The sequence below is a fragment of the Phascolarctos cinereus genome, unplaced genomic scaffold (assembly GCF_003287225.1).
Source record: "Phascolarctos cinereus isolate Bilbo 61053 unplaced genomic scaffold, phaCin_HiC Scaffold_5;HRSCAF=322, whole genome shotgun sequence".
In the NCBI taxonomy this organism is placed as follows: domain Eukaryota; kingdom Metazoa; phylum Chordata; class Mammalia; order Diprotodontia; family Phascolarctidae; genus Phascolarctos; species Phascolarctos cinereus.
In genome coordinates, this window is record NW_027555958.1 from 367776417 (window position 1) to 367790550 (window position 14134).

The following is a 14134-nucleotide window of genomic DNA, read 5'->3' on the forward strand; positions in this document are numbered from 1 at the left end:
CTTACCAACTGTATGACCTTGGGCAAGTCACTTAACCTTTTGTTTGCCTCAGTTTTTCTCACTTGTAAAATGGGAATAACAATAGCACCTAACTCCCAGGGTTGTTGCAAGGATCAAATAAGATAATAATCATTACATTAAATCAAAAGGTTTTTGCACAAAGCCAATGCAACTAAGATTAGAAGGAAAGTAAAAAAATTGGGAAAGAATTTTTACAACCAGTGTCTCATTTCTAAAATATATAGAGAACTAAGTCAAATTTAGAAGAATACAAATCATTCTACAACTGATAAATGGTCAAAGGATATGAACAGGCAGTTCTCGGAGGAAGAAAATAAAGCCATCTACAGTCACATGAAAAAATGCTCTAAATCACTATTGATTAGAGAAATACAAATGAAAACAACTCTGAGATACCACATCACACCTATCAGACCGGTCCACATGACAAAACAGAAAAATAATAAATGTGGGAGAAGATGTGGGAAAACTGGAACACTGACACATTGTTGGTGGAGTTGTGAAATGATCCAACCATTTTGGAGACCAATTTGAAACTATGCCCAAAGGGCATAATGTGCATACCCTTTGACCCAGCAATACCACTTCTAAGTCTGTATCCCAAAGAGATCATACAAATGGGGAAAGGACCCACATGGACAAAAATATTTACAGCAGCTCTTTTTGTGGTAGCCAAGAATTGGAAATTGAGGGGATGCCTATCAATTGGGGAATGGCTGAACAAGTTGTAGTATATGAATGTAATGGAATACTATTGTGCTATAAGAAATGATGAGCAGGCAGACTTCAGAAAAACCTGGAAAGACTTGTATGGTCTGATGCTGAGTGAAGTGAGCAGAACCAGGAGAACATTGTACACAATAACAGCCATGTTGTGCAATGTCTAATATTGATAGACTTAACCCTTCACAGCAATGCAAGGATCTAAGATATCTCCAAGGGCCTTATGATGGAAAATGCTATCCACATCCAAAGAAAGATCTATGGAGTTTGAATGCAGATTGAAGCATACTATTTGCTATTTTTTCCTTCTGTTGTGTTTTGTCTCCTCTTTCTGGTGGTTCCTCCTATTGGTTCTACTTCTTACTAACAACATTACTAGTGTGAAAATATGTTTAATAGGAATGTATATGTATAGCCTATATCAGATTGTGTGCCGTCTTGGGGAGGGAGGTGGGAAGGGAGGGGGAGAAAAATTTTAAATTCAAAAGCTTATGGAAGTGATTGTTGATAAATCAAAATAAATTAAAAAAGTTAAAAATAAGATAATTATGAAGCTCACAGCACAGTGACTAGTACATAGTAAACTCTATATAAATATTATTTATTACTAATATTAGAAAGAAAAAAAATTTTAGACCAGTTGTAAACTTAAGATTTTCCAAAGGCTAAAAGAGCAACACTACATATCACTTAAGGAAAATATTTATGAAAATCAGAAATGGTGAGGCATTTATGAAATCAAATACTCTCAAATACCGGGATTCAGCTTTGCTTTGCAAGGTGAGACACTAGATTTATGCTTACGATTTACAAATTTCTCAAATTAAAACCATAATATTTCTGAAAAATCATCTACTAACCTTCAGTACCACAGTCAGAAAAACTGTCAATGAGGGAATCTGTGTAAGGTTCAGCAGGGCCAATCAATTCAGAACCATCATGAACTTCTCCACCCTGAAAAAAACACAGTCATTTTAAATTCCAAGGGTGAAAAATTATTATCTTGGAGACTCAGAGCTCCACACACCCCTTCCTCCAGCCCCCTTCTCCAAAGTTCTTCAGTAGGCCATTACTGATAATGAGATTGCATTGGAAGCTACTCAGGCTTGGGTGGAAACAGATTTCTTCTGTCTGGATAAAACAAGGTATTTCCTCTGTCAGGAGGTAGAATGAAGGCAGGGTGATATCAGCCCCTTTTGAAAGGGTATATAAACTGGGCACCCAAACCCCCAAATTGAGCCAGTTCTGAACTGGCCCACTTAGCGGGGCCCAGTTCTGGACTGTAATTCCCATGCAATGCATGTCAAGCCAGCTTGAGAGAAATTGAACATAGATACACAACTTCTTTCATTTGTTTTTCTTAGAACAAACTCTGTTTTGGGGGTTGACACAGGTCAATCAATTAAACATAAAATAGAAAATTAGTAACAAAAAGATCATGGCTGCTACAGCTATGATACAAGAGCAAAAATATTAAAAGGCTACTGAATAATAAAGTTTAATAAATTTATTTTTAAAATTCAAAATGTAACATATTTCACAACAAAAGTAGCTTACTTCATGGGAATTACTACTTTAGAATTAAATAGATAGATAGAATGCCAGGCCTGAAGTGAGGAATGAATCTTCCTGAGCTCAAATCTGGCCTCAGACATTTACTAGCTATGTGACCCTGGGCAAGTCACTTAACCCTGTTGGCCTTAGTTACTCATGTTATAAAACGAGCTGGAGAAGGAAATGGCAAATCACTCCAGTATCTTTCCCAAAAAAATCCAAATGAAGTCATGAACAGTCAGACACAACTGAAATGACTGCAACAACCACAAATACGCATGTGGGTAGAAACAGGAAAGGAAAACCTATGATGAGATGCATTTATCCAGGAAACCAAGCTTGTTGAAAAAACGTTTATCGTAACAAATCATCTGTGAGTTCTAATTCTAATCAGTTAAGAATAAACTAATATATTGGTGGTAGTGGTGTGAATTGTTCAAACAATTCTACAAAGCAATTTGGGATAATTCTAAAACATATATATATATATATGTGTGTGTGTATGTATGGGTGTGTGTATATGTATGTAGGTATGTAGGTATGTATGTATGTATGTATAAAACAAAAATGTCCACATCTTTTGACCCGGGGATCCTACTCTTAGGCATATAACTTAAGTAAATCAAAGATAGAAAGGTCCCATATATAACAAAATATTTATAGCAGCATTTTTTCTAGTAGGAACTAGAAACTAAGTAGATGCCCATCAAATGAGGCATGGCTAAACAAACTGCTATATATAAACAGAATATTATAGCACCTTATGAAATGATGAATATGAATACTGAAAAAGATAGAATTATACAGAATATCCCAAAAAGTCTTAGTCTTGTTTTAAACTATTAGAACTATTTAAACTATTAAAAGCATAAAACAGTGCTCAGACTTTGTAAATTGAAAAAAAAAATGAATGTTGTATAATTATGATGGCCAAACTTGGCCTGAAGAATAGATGAGGAAATGCACCTCCCCCTCCTTTGTTTATACAGTTAGGGAAATACGGGTGTAAGACAATGAACATAAAGTCAGACTCAGTTTTTAATGTTAATTCTGCTAAAAGGATTTTTTCCTCTTTTAAATCTTTGTTATACAAGATGGCTCACTGGGTAAGAGAAAAGGAAGGAATACATTTGGAAACCATGGTGACAAACAAAAGATATAAATAAAAAATTTTAAATAATAAATTTATGTTATTCAAATTTTTAAAATGTCATCAACTTAGAAGAGCTCTTTCCTGTTAGTCAGTCAATAAACATTAGTAAGCACTTAGTATGTGGCAGGCATTGTTACAAAAGAGGCAAAAGATAATTCCTACCCTCAAGGAACTCAAAGTCTAATGGGAGAGACAACAAGCAAGGACAACAAGCTTATTAAAAATAAGCTATATACAGGATAAATAGGAAATAATTAACTGAGAGAAGGCACTAGAATTAAGGACTGAGAAAGGTAAAAGATAAGATTTTAGCTGGGACCTGAAGGAAGCCAGAGAAGAGAAAAAATGAAGACAATGAAGGAGAGTTCCAAGAACCTTCCAGCGAAAGAAAATGCCCAGAGCCAAGCTATGCAATTTCTTCTTCATGGAACAGTGAAAAGACCAGTGTCACCAGATCACAAGGTGTAAGAAGACAAGAAAGGTAAAGGGGAACTAGGTTATAAAAGGTTTTGAACACCAAACAGAAGATTTTTTTTATTTTCGAACGAGTAAATGACTGAAATAAAATAAAAATCACAATACTACCTAAATCAACTTACTAATTGAGTTATCATGTCAACCAAAGTACCAAAAACAATGTTTTCAGGGGCAGCTAGGTGATGCACTGGATACAGCACAGGCCCTGAAGTCAGGAGGACCTGAGTTCAAATCTGCCCTCAAACCAAACACTTGATGCTTACTAGCTATAAGTGACCCTAGGCAAGTCACTTAACCCCAATTGCCAAAAAAAGAAAATTTCATTCAAAAGATCACTTTATGGAGCTAGAAAAATCATAACAAAATTAAGCTAAAAGAACAAAAGGTCAAGAATCTCAGGAAAGGAAATGGGGAAACAAGTGGGAAATGAGGGGACTTAGTTGTACCAGATATCAAATGATACTACAAAGAAGTAATCATCAAAATTATTTGGTAGTGGTTTAAAAAATAGAAAAGTTGAGCAGTGCAATAGATTATATGTAGAAAACAGAGAAATAAACAGAGTAACATAGGATTCAACAAACTCCAGACCTCCCAACTAATGGAATAAGGACTTATTTAGTGTTGTTGGCCAAGACACTGGTGGAACTAGGCAAACAAATTAATCCTCCACACTCCCCCAATACCAACTGGGATTGTTGTGAGCAAGGAAGCAAAGGTACAGATCTGAGCCAACTGGGGGTTAAATTTACCCTCAGATAAAATGACATTGGGACCATGTAAGTCCTCTGGAAAATTTTTAGAATTGTAGGGGGAAGCTTGAGACACCAGGGAACTTCCTTGTAAACAGATTTTTAAAGTCACTGCCATAGATTTTTTTTTCATCCTGAAATTCTTTTAACAGTCTTAGGAACTGCTTCTATCGAAGCACATTTATTATATGTTTTTAGCAAAAATATCTTTGTTTAAGCAAATAAGGAATCATGTTCAACAAAAATGGGATGGGAAAACTAGAATGCAGGCTGGCAGAAATTAGGTTAAGACTCAACAATCAATTCCAAACAGATAGGTGATCTCAGTATAAAAGGTCACATCATCAAGTTGGAAGATCAGAAAAGTAGATACTTTTACAAGTATGGATAAGGGAAGAGTGAGTTCTTGATGACACACAGGATGGAGAGGATCATAGAAGACCAAGTGGACAATTTTGATTACATAAAATTAAGCATCTGCACAAAACTGATGCAAGTAAAATTTAAAGGGAAAACTTCTTGATAGAGAGCAATGAATTCAAGATAGAGAATGAGATATACATTTTCAGACACAGACAATATGGGAATTTGTTTTACTTAACCATAGGAGAAAAATAGGAACCACAATTATTTTTGCAACATCTTGATGCGAAAATACCAAAACCACCTAGTGACCTAACAGTGGAAAGTAAAAAGAAATAACATATAACAAACTATGTAAAGTAGATCATCTCATCGATTGTTGGAAAAACTACTTCTTGTCCTGGAATAAAAGATTCCTGAAACCTTGTCTTGTTTTGTTTCAAAGGACTTCTTCCACAATTGTAAAAGTATTTGGTCACTTCCCCTTGTCTCTTATTTTAAACAGGGAATGTCTTCTCATTATGATAAGAAATCCTGTTAGCTACATGGCAAATATTCCTCCAAAAGTTCCTTTCTCTCCCTTGAATTATTCCCCCTTCTTCTTGCCGCCCGCCCCCCCAGAAAGTGCCATTTAGCTATCCTAAATTGCTGGAGAATGTTGCTGATTGACTATGTACTGTCAGTGGGCCAGAAGTTATAAAAACTAAATGTATTTGAAAGAAATAGAAGGTGCTATTGGTAGCTTTCCTTAGTTTTCCTTCCTGCTGAGATGTATGTCTCTCCTGAGAGGCACCATTCCAATTATGTATATTTGTGACAAAAGGTTTGTTTTGCTCTTTTGGGGGGCAGGGGGGAGTGGGAAGGATTCATAGTTCGTTGCTCCAGAGGGCAAAGGAATAGAGATAGAAATTTTTTTTTAAATGGCAAACACTGAGGCACCTTTTTTATTTTTTAAGGGAGAGAAAAATAATGAAAAGAAGGCCAGAAAAGGAGGACAGCTTTGAAAATTACTGGTTGGGGGCAGCTAGGTGGCGCAGTGGATAGAGCACTGGCTCTGGAGTCAGGAGGACCTGAGTTCAAATCCAGCCTCAGACACATAACACTCACTAGCTGTGTGACTCTGGGCAAGTCACTTAACCCCAAGTGCCTCAGGAAAAAAAAACTGGTTGATCTTATTATACATTTAAAAAGAAAAGCAAATGGTAAGTAATAGGGACCTACCAGTTTCATGGATAATCTTTTTTCTCTTCTACTCTACACATGTAAATGTCCATTCTATGTGGTATCAGTTAAGAATAAAAGCAAATATAAAATTAGAAGGGAAGCAGTGTACTAGAAAAAAAACTTTGCATATTGTTTCTCTGATAAAGGTCTGATATCCAAGATATATAGAGAACTAATTTAAATATACCAGAGCCATTCACCAACAAATAAATGGTCAACAGATATAACCAGGCTTTTCTCAAAAAAAGAAATGAAAGCTTAAGAACAATATGAAAAAATGTTTCCAATCACTACTAATAAGAGAAATAAAAACTAAAACAACTCAGGTTCTATTTCACACCCATAATATTGGCAAAGATGACACAAAAGGAAAATGACAATTGCTGGAAGGGCTGTGGAGGCCCAGGAGACCAATGCATTGTTAGTGGAGCTATGAAACTATCTAGCCATTTGTAGAAAGCATTTGGAAACATACCTCAAAAGACACTAAACAGTGCATACCCTTTGACTCAGTAATATCACTAGTAGATTTATACCTCTAAAGAGATCAAAAACAAAGATAAAGGACACAATATATAAAAATATTTACAGTGGTACTTTTTGTTATATAAGAGAACTGGAAACTAAGAGGAGAAGCATCAACTGGAGAATGGCGAAACTATTCGTGATACATTAATATGATGGAATATTATTGTGCCATAAGAAATTACTAAAGGGATGAATTCGGAGAAATATGGGAATGCTTGCATGAAAGCCCTCAAAGTGAATGGAGCAGAAGCAGGAATACAATTTACACAATAACTACAACATTGTAAAGGGAAACAATGTTGAACGACTTAAGTAAGAATACTGATCAATGCAATAACCAATAGTGACTCCAAAGAACTAATGATGAAGCAAGCTAAGCAATATGGATTCAATATGCAGAATGGGACATGTGTTTTCTGATACAGCCAATGTGTAAATTTGTTTTCCTTGACTAGGTTTCTTTGATTCAATGGAAGTTTTTACTTTTGTTTTAAATTCAGGAATGTGGGAATAAGTCAATGAGGTACAAATGACATTGGTGTCTGTCAACTAAAGAATCACAAAAATAAAAAATTCTTAAGAAAAAGGAAGAAATTCTAAGGATAGTAATGTTCCCCAGAGGTGTTATTTATCTATCCTAAACTGCTAGAGAATGCTGCTGATTGGCTATGTACTCTTAGAAGGTCTGAAATGTTATAAAAATCAACTTATTTAATACAAAGGAAAATTAAAATACCAATGATACATTTTGTAGAATTCCAAAAGATGATAATAAAATGTACAGAAAAAAGAACATATGTTCCCTGAGGACTATTTTTACCTTCCTTTGTATTCCCATTGCTTAGGTTAGCACTATATCTGGTACATTACAAACATGTGTTGACTAGTTGACTCTCTTTACCCAATCACAAGTTTGCATATTACTTTACATTTTAAGGACGGCTGAAACATTGGCTCAATGTCTTTATTTTTTCCACTTCCTTAGCTGGGTCTTTTGGGAACTAAGTTGGAATATTTTGTTCATTTATCAAGAAGCAACTAAGACAATATGACTTTGACACATATGTAAAATTAGAATTACAAACATCTTAGCATATACGTATATATATATATAGAACTATTTTATGAAATAATCAACTTACCTCCAAGACCGAACTATTTTTAAATATTTGAACAGAAAACAATTATAACTTACACAATAGAGCTAAGAGAGATAAAACTCATCTATTATAACTCCCTCATTTTTTACAGATGAGAAAACAGATGCTCAAGGAGGCAAAATGATTTGTCCAAAGCTACATGTAACCAGTAGCAAATGGCAGTCAGGATTTGAACTAAGGTCTTCTGATTGCAAGTCCAATGCACTTTTCACTGGACCACCTTGTCTTAGAAACTGTTGTTGTTTGAGGTACCACATCACACCTATCAGATTGGCCAACATGACAAAACAGGAAAATGATAAATGTTGGAGAAGATGTGAGAAAATTGGAACACTAATACACTGTTGGTGGAGTTGTGAAATGATCCAACCATTTTGGAGAATAATTTGGAACTATGCCCAAAGGGCTACAACAATGTGCACACCCTTGGATCCAGCAATAGCACTTCTAGGGCTATATCCCAAAGAGATCAAACAAATGGGAAAAAGACCCACATGCACAAAAATATTCATAGCAGCTCTTTTTGTGGTGGCAAAGAATTAGAAATTGAGAGGATGCCCATCAATTGGGGAATGGCTGAGCAAGTTGTGGTATATGAATGTAAGGGAATACTATTGTGCTAGAAGAAATGATGAACAGGCTGACTTTCAGAAAAACCTGGAAAGACTGATATGGTCTGATGCTGAGTGAAGTGAGCAGAACCAAGAGGACTTTGTACACAATAACAGCCATGTTATGCGATGACTAAGATTGTTAAACTGAACCCTTCTCAGCATTACAAGGATCTAAGACATCTCCAGAGCCCTCGGGATGGAAAATGCTGTCGACATCCAAAGAAAGAACTATGGAGGTTGAATTGCTATCACTTATTTTTACCTTCTGTTGAGTTTTGTTTCATCTTTCTGGTGGTTCCTCCTATTGGTTTTAATTTTTACTTACAACTTCACTAATGTGAAAATATGTTTAATAGGAATGTAAATGTAAAGCCTATATCAGATTGTGTGCCGTCTTGGGGGGGGGAAGGAAGGGGGAGAAAAACTTTCAACTCAAAAGAAATATAGAAGTGATTGTTGATAAATCAAAATAAATTAATAAAATTTTAAAAAAAACTATTGTTGTTCATCCTTCGTTTTCAAAGAGGACCAATGGCATCACAGGGTGATATCTTGACTTTCAAGTGAACTGGATTTAAGTGAGGCAGAGCTGCACAAAGTCATCAGTCTCACTCTCTCTTCCAAAGTCATCGAAGTCCAGCGTCAAGACAAAAGTCAAGACAACTAGCAATGGCCCAAGATGCAGTGGATGACCTTGGTGTCTTCAATGCCTTATCAAGCTGTAAGCGTTCCACAGCACCTGCTTTAGCTGCCTTCATGGCCATTGGAACAAAGTGTTCTTACCTGCCCATTCTGTTGGGGAATTCTTCACATGCTTGGGGTGGATAGAGCACCAGGCCTGGAGTGAGGAAGACCTGAGTTCAAATCAGATCTGGACAAGTCATTTAATTTGTCTGCCTTGGTTTCCCCATCTGTAAAATGGGGATAATACTAGCATTTACCTCCCAAGTCTATTGTGAGGATCAAGTAAAATAATAATTGTAAAACACCTAGCATAGGCCTGGCACTATATAAATTTTAGCTATAATTATTATTAGTAGTAATAACTTTCTTCAACAATAATGATGATAAACCTTAGATGAGATATAAAACACAAAGACATACATGTCCTCCACTGTGATGGAGGAGATACAAAGCAAAGCTCAAGCTGAAGAAGGATCTTCTTTTTTGTTTTTGGTGAGGCAATGGGGGTTAAGTGACTTGCCCAGGGTCACACAGCTAGTAAGTTTCAAGTGTCTGAGGCTGGATTTAAACTCAGGTACTCCTGACTACAAGGCCAGAACTCTATTCACTGCGCCACCTAGCTGGCCGGAAGAAGGATCTTCATGAGGAATGATCCCCAAATGCAATGTGTTCCAATGCAGATGGCAGTGTGCTGATTGTATCTAGCCCCATTCAGAATACAGCAGAGACTCCTGGAAGAGATCTATGATCACTAAAAGGGCTTTAACCTGACTATCCACATAAGACCAAGCAAATGAAGAATGTTTACTGCCCCATTTATAACAGACATTATAACAGCCAGTCCACTGGTATGTCTATATAGGACAACAAAGACAGAGACTTACAAAATTACAAAGGGAGATAAGAACAAACTGGATTTGACGCCAAGCTTCACATGAAAGTAGAAATCCATCTTTTTTAACACCAACCTTCCCCCTCCATTCCACTCTACCTTCCAGCTCTAGCTTTGAGAATAGTAATCAAATCAACATAACCATTCTTGGAAATGGCATTGCAACCAATTGCCCTATGACTCAATTACTATCCCTCTCAATTTCCTGTCCAAATCACTCCTCCTTGGCCCCCATTTCACTATACACTGTCTTTCCTTATTAGGATGTAAGCTTCTTGAGGGCAAGGACTATCTTGCTTGCTTGTATTGTATCCTCTGCACACAGCATACTGCCTGGCACACAGTCGGCACTTAACAAGTCTTTTCCATTCATTCAGCATTCTACCAGAGTCACCATATGGCACCGATACATGGAATACGAAACTATCTGACAAATCAAAAATTAAAATCACCAGAGGAATAGAGGGGCACATGGTGTGTATGAGCTGGCTACAACATATAACCAATCAGGAGCTCTGAAGAACCAGAGTCAAGTATGTTATGAAAGAATCATACGACAGGAAGAGAAGTCAGGTTAGTCAGGAGGTGAGGGTACAGGATGACACGTAGTCAACCAGACATCCACCAGGACTCAGAAGTGTCAGGAGAAATTGAGGAAGACCTCCAGTACACTGGGGAGCTCCCTTGTGGGGAACTCATGGAAAGGCATGAACATGAGTGCCACAGCTATGTGTGGTTTCTAATCTTCATTGTTCAAAAGAACTTCCAAATTCAGTGAGATAATGGATCCATTTGAGTACAGAAACATAAAACAATGTCATGAGAAGTGAGCAGGTAAAAAGAGTTAAAGATTCACAATTATACAGGATGTCACAAAAGTCTCAGTGAAGTTTTAAGCTATTAAAGGTTAAAATTGCCCTAAAACTTTTGGGACATCCTATCACCATATTTTAAAACATATTAAAGGAATTTCAGTTCAAGACACTTAAAAGTTCTTATATCTAATGACATTTTTGGCTGACACATCTTTACATTATTTTCCATCTTTGGAACTAGAAGAATGACCATTCTTTCCTTGTATAACAATACTATTAGACCAAATTTTGATAAGGCTGACAATGGCCATGCAGTGCTTTTCACCCACAAGAGATACATGTTATTTCAGGGAAATACATATATAACAATGACTAGATAAATTAAATATTAAAACAATGAAATAGCTAAAATGCATTAAGATGGTTTCAGTTATAAGGCGGTCAGACCAGATGATCTCTAAGGACTCTTTTACCTACAAAAACTTCTATGGTCCTATAGCTTATGAAATGTTTCTCAATAACTGCTAAACATCTATTTCAAATACTGTTCATTTCAAACTGTACCACTTTGAAAAATTAGCAATAAAATTCAAAAGGAATAGCAAAAGGCTTAGGATTTCACTGTTACAGAGACCTTCTGGTAAGAAAGTTCCTTCTAATAATTCAAGTTGGTACCTCCTCTGCAACTTATAGTCTTAGAGTTGCCTAGAGCACTAAGAATGTGAGTGACTTACCTAGAGTCACACAGTTTGAAGAAAAAAAAAGAAAGAAAAACTAAAAACTACAAAGTGTTAGCTTTCAAGTTTTAAAATGTTTTGGATACATTAGAAAATAATATAAAGTGTTTAATAAATGCACAAGTTATAACAGACCTTAAAAAAATCTTCAAGATGTTTACTAGAATAAAGAGCTGGGATATTGGCAGAGAACTGTAAGAGATCTTCAGCACACTGCCTTCTCTCTTCAATCACTGTTTCATCAAATCGCCCTGAAATAGTAATAAAAATCATGAGTTTAGAAAGAATGATCAATATTGGTTTACAGTAAAGGTTCAGGGTAAACATCTCTGTTCAGTAGTAGACATAGCAGCAAATTTAATGCTGAGGCTTATAGACCTCTGTACTTGCCTCCAAAACTTAAGTCTGGCAGTCACAATAAGAATGAGTGGTATTCCCAACAAAAGAGGACAGGAGGGATTGTCCTTGAGAAAGCAAGAGACAGATTTATGCCTTTTTAAAATGCCACCTAGCTGTATGGCCTTGGAAAAATCACTTCACTCTAATGAGTCTCAGTTTCCTAATTTGTAAAATAAGGATGACAATATCTATCCTCCTTACCTCACAGAGATATTGTGAGAATCAAATGAGATAAATGATATGCAAAGTTCTTTGTAAACTTAAAGGTAAAAGGTGCTAAAAATAATTGTCAGTTAGCCTCATAATTATCCTCAACATCATCAAAGTAAGCAATATATACATAATAAGGTCTGCTGATGCAACAATTCTTATGGAAAGGGAAATAATCGATCAACAAGTATTAAGCATCTACTATGGGCCAGGCATTGTTCTAAGCACCCGAGATACAAATGAAACAATCCCTGCTACAAAGAGTTTACATTCTAACAGGAAGACCATGAGCAATCCATTTAACCTGTTTTTCTTAGTTTCCTCATCTGTAAAATGGGGATAATGATAGCACCTACCTATGGGGTAATAGTAGTATTACTATGACTATTTATGATGACAATTGTGGATAAATTCATTTACAAAAAAATAAATGAAAAGAAACTACACTAACTGCTGGAATTTTAAAAGATCAAACAAAATAAATATCTAGCAGATTCTTATTTCTAATGCTAGTTCTTAAACAGTAAAACTTGCCAACCATGGAAGGAAACACCATTCCATCACACTCGCTTTACCACTCCCCTATCACTGTTTGCCTGCCTGGGGAGAAGAGAAATGTCAGTCCATGGCAATCCTTCCACAGCTCTCTAGGTCTGGCCTGATAGCCTGGCTGAGTAAGAAGAATCATTCCATTGAGTTCCCTCCACTGGTAACCTGCCTAAGCCTGCTCCCACATGAGTACCACCTCTATTTTCCAACTATACACTGCTGCCTAATGCCCTGAGAAGGTTCCCCCCAAGGTCAAATTCTAAGGGACACTGACAACCTACCTGAACTCATTCCTCAATGATTAACATATTCCTACCCTGTAAGACCCTCCCCACTAAGTGATTCTAAATCCCAGAGAGCATTATTCAAACCCAGTTCTCTGTCCCTAATTGCCCACAATCTTATTCCCATTCCCCTCAATCCAATCCCCATATTTTTTTTAAGTTAGCAAGACACAGCCAAATCATTCTAGTGGTAGATAAGGGTTAACAGTGGTCATGTAAAACGCTGATCCTTTAACATAATCAAAACTCCACTTAAACAGCAGCAACAACATGAGAAATCAAAGGACTGTTAATAGTTGCTTTTCTTATCATTGTTTTCAATTCCCATGTTCGGTACCTATATGTTTTCCTGGGAAGAGATGGAAAAGTACCGGTAAAGTACTGAAAAGGTAAAACAACATTTGTCCCAAGAGAATTTCTTGTGTGTTATTAACAACATTCTATTAAATATTCTGTGTTTGTTTTTAAAGTCATGCAACATTTTGTTTTCAAAAGGTGGTAGGAAAAGAAAGGTAAATGCAAACAGAAGATGTCTCAACGTTTTATTACAGTGAATCTGGAAATATATCATCTCTATTTCACCTGGAAGCAATCATCAGGGCCTTCCTTCTGTTTTTTTTTAATTTTTTTGGTTTTTTTTTAATTTTATTAATTTATTTTGATTTACCAATAATCACTTCCATTTGCTTTTAAGTTTAAAATTTTTCTCCCCCTTCCTTCCCACCACTCTCCCCAAGATGGCACATAATCTGATAAAGGCTATACATTTACATTCCTATTAAACATATTTTCACATTAGTGGTGTTGTGAGTAAAAATTAAAACCAATACGAGGAACCATCAGATAGAGGAAACAAAACTCAACAGAAAAGAAAAAAAATAGCAATTCAACTTTCATAATTCTTTTTTTGGATGTAGATAGCATTGTTCAACATGAGGCCTCTGGAGATGTCTTATTGCTAGGAAGGGTTAAGTTTATCAATATTAGTCATCGCA

General features: G+C 36.1%; 1 protein-coding gene across 4 annotated transcripts in view; it reads right to left on the minus strand.

The window, feature by feature from the left end:
* RPS6KC1 (ribosomal protein S6 kinase C1) overlaps positions 1 to 14134 on the minus strand; it is a 203717-nt gene that overhangs the window by 148271 nt on the left and 41312 nt on the right. For all 4 annotated transcript variants that reach the window (XM_021007820.2, XM_021007814.2, XM_078156318.1 and 1 more), the window contains exons 4-5: positions 11833 to 11948; positions 1605 to 1698 (exon numbers count right to left, since the gene is read on the minus strand). In XM_021007820.2, coding sequence (XP_020863479.1) covers positions 1605 to 1698; positions 11833 to 11948 — 210 coding nt within the window. The remainder of the gene's footprint in view (positions 1 to 1604; positions 1699 to 11832; positions 11949 to 14134) is intronic.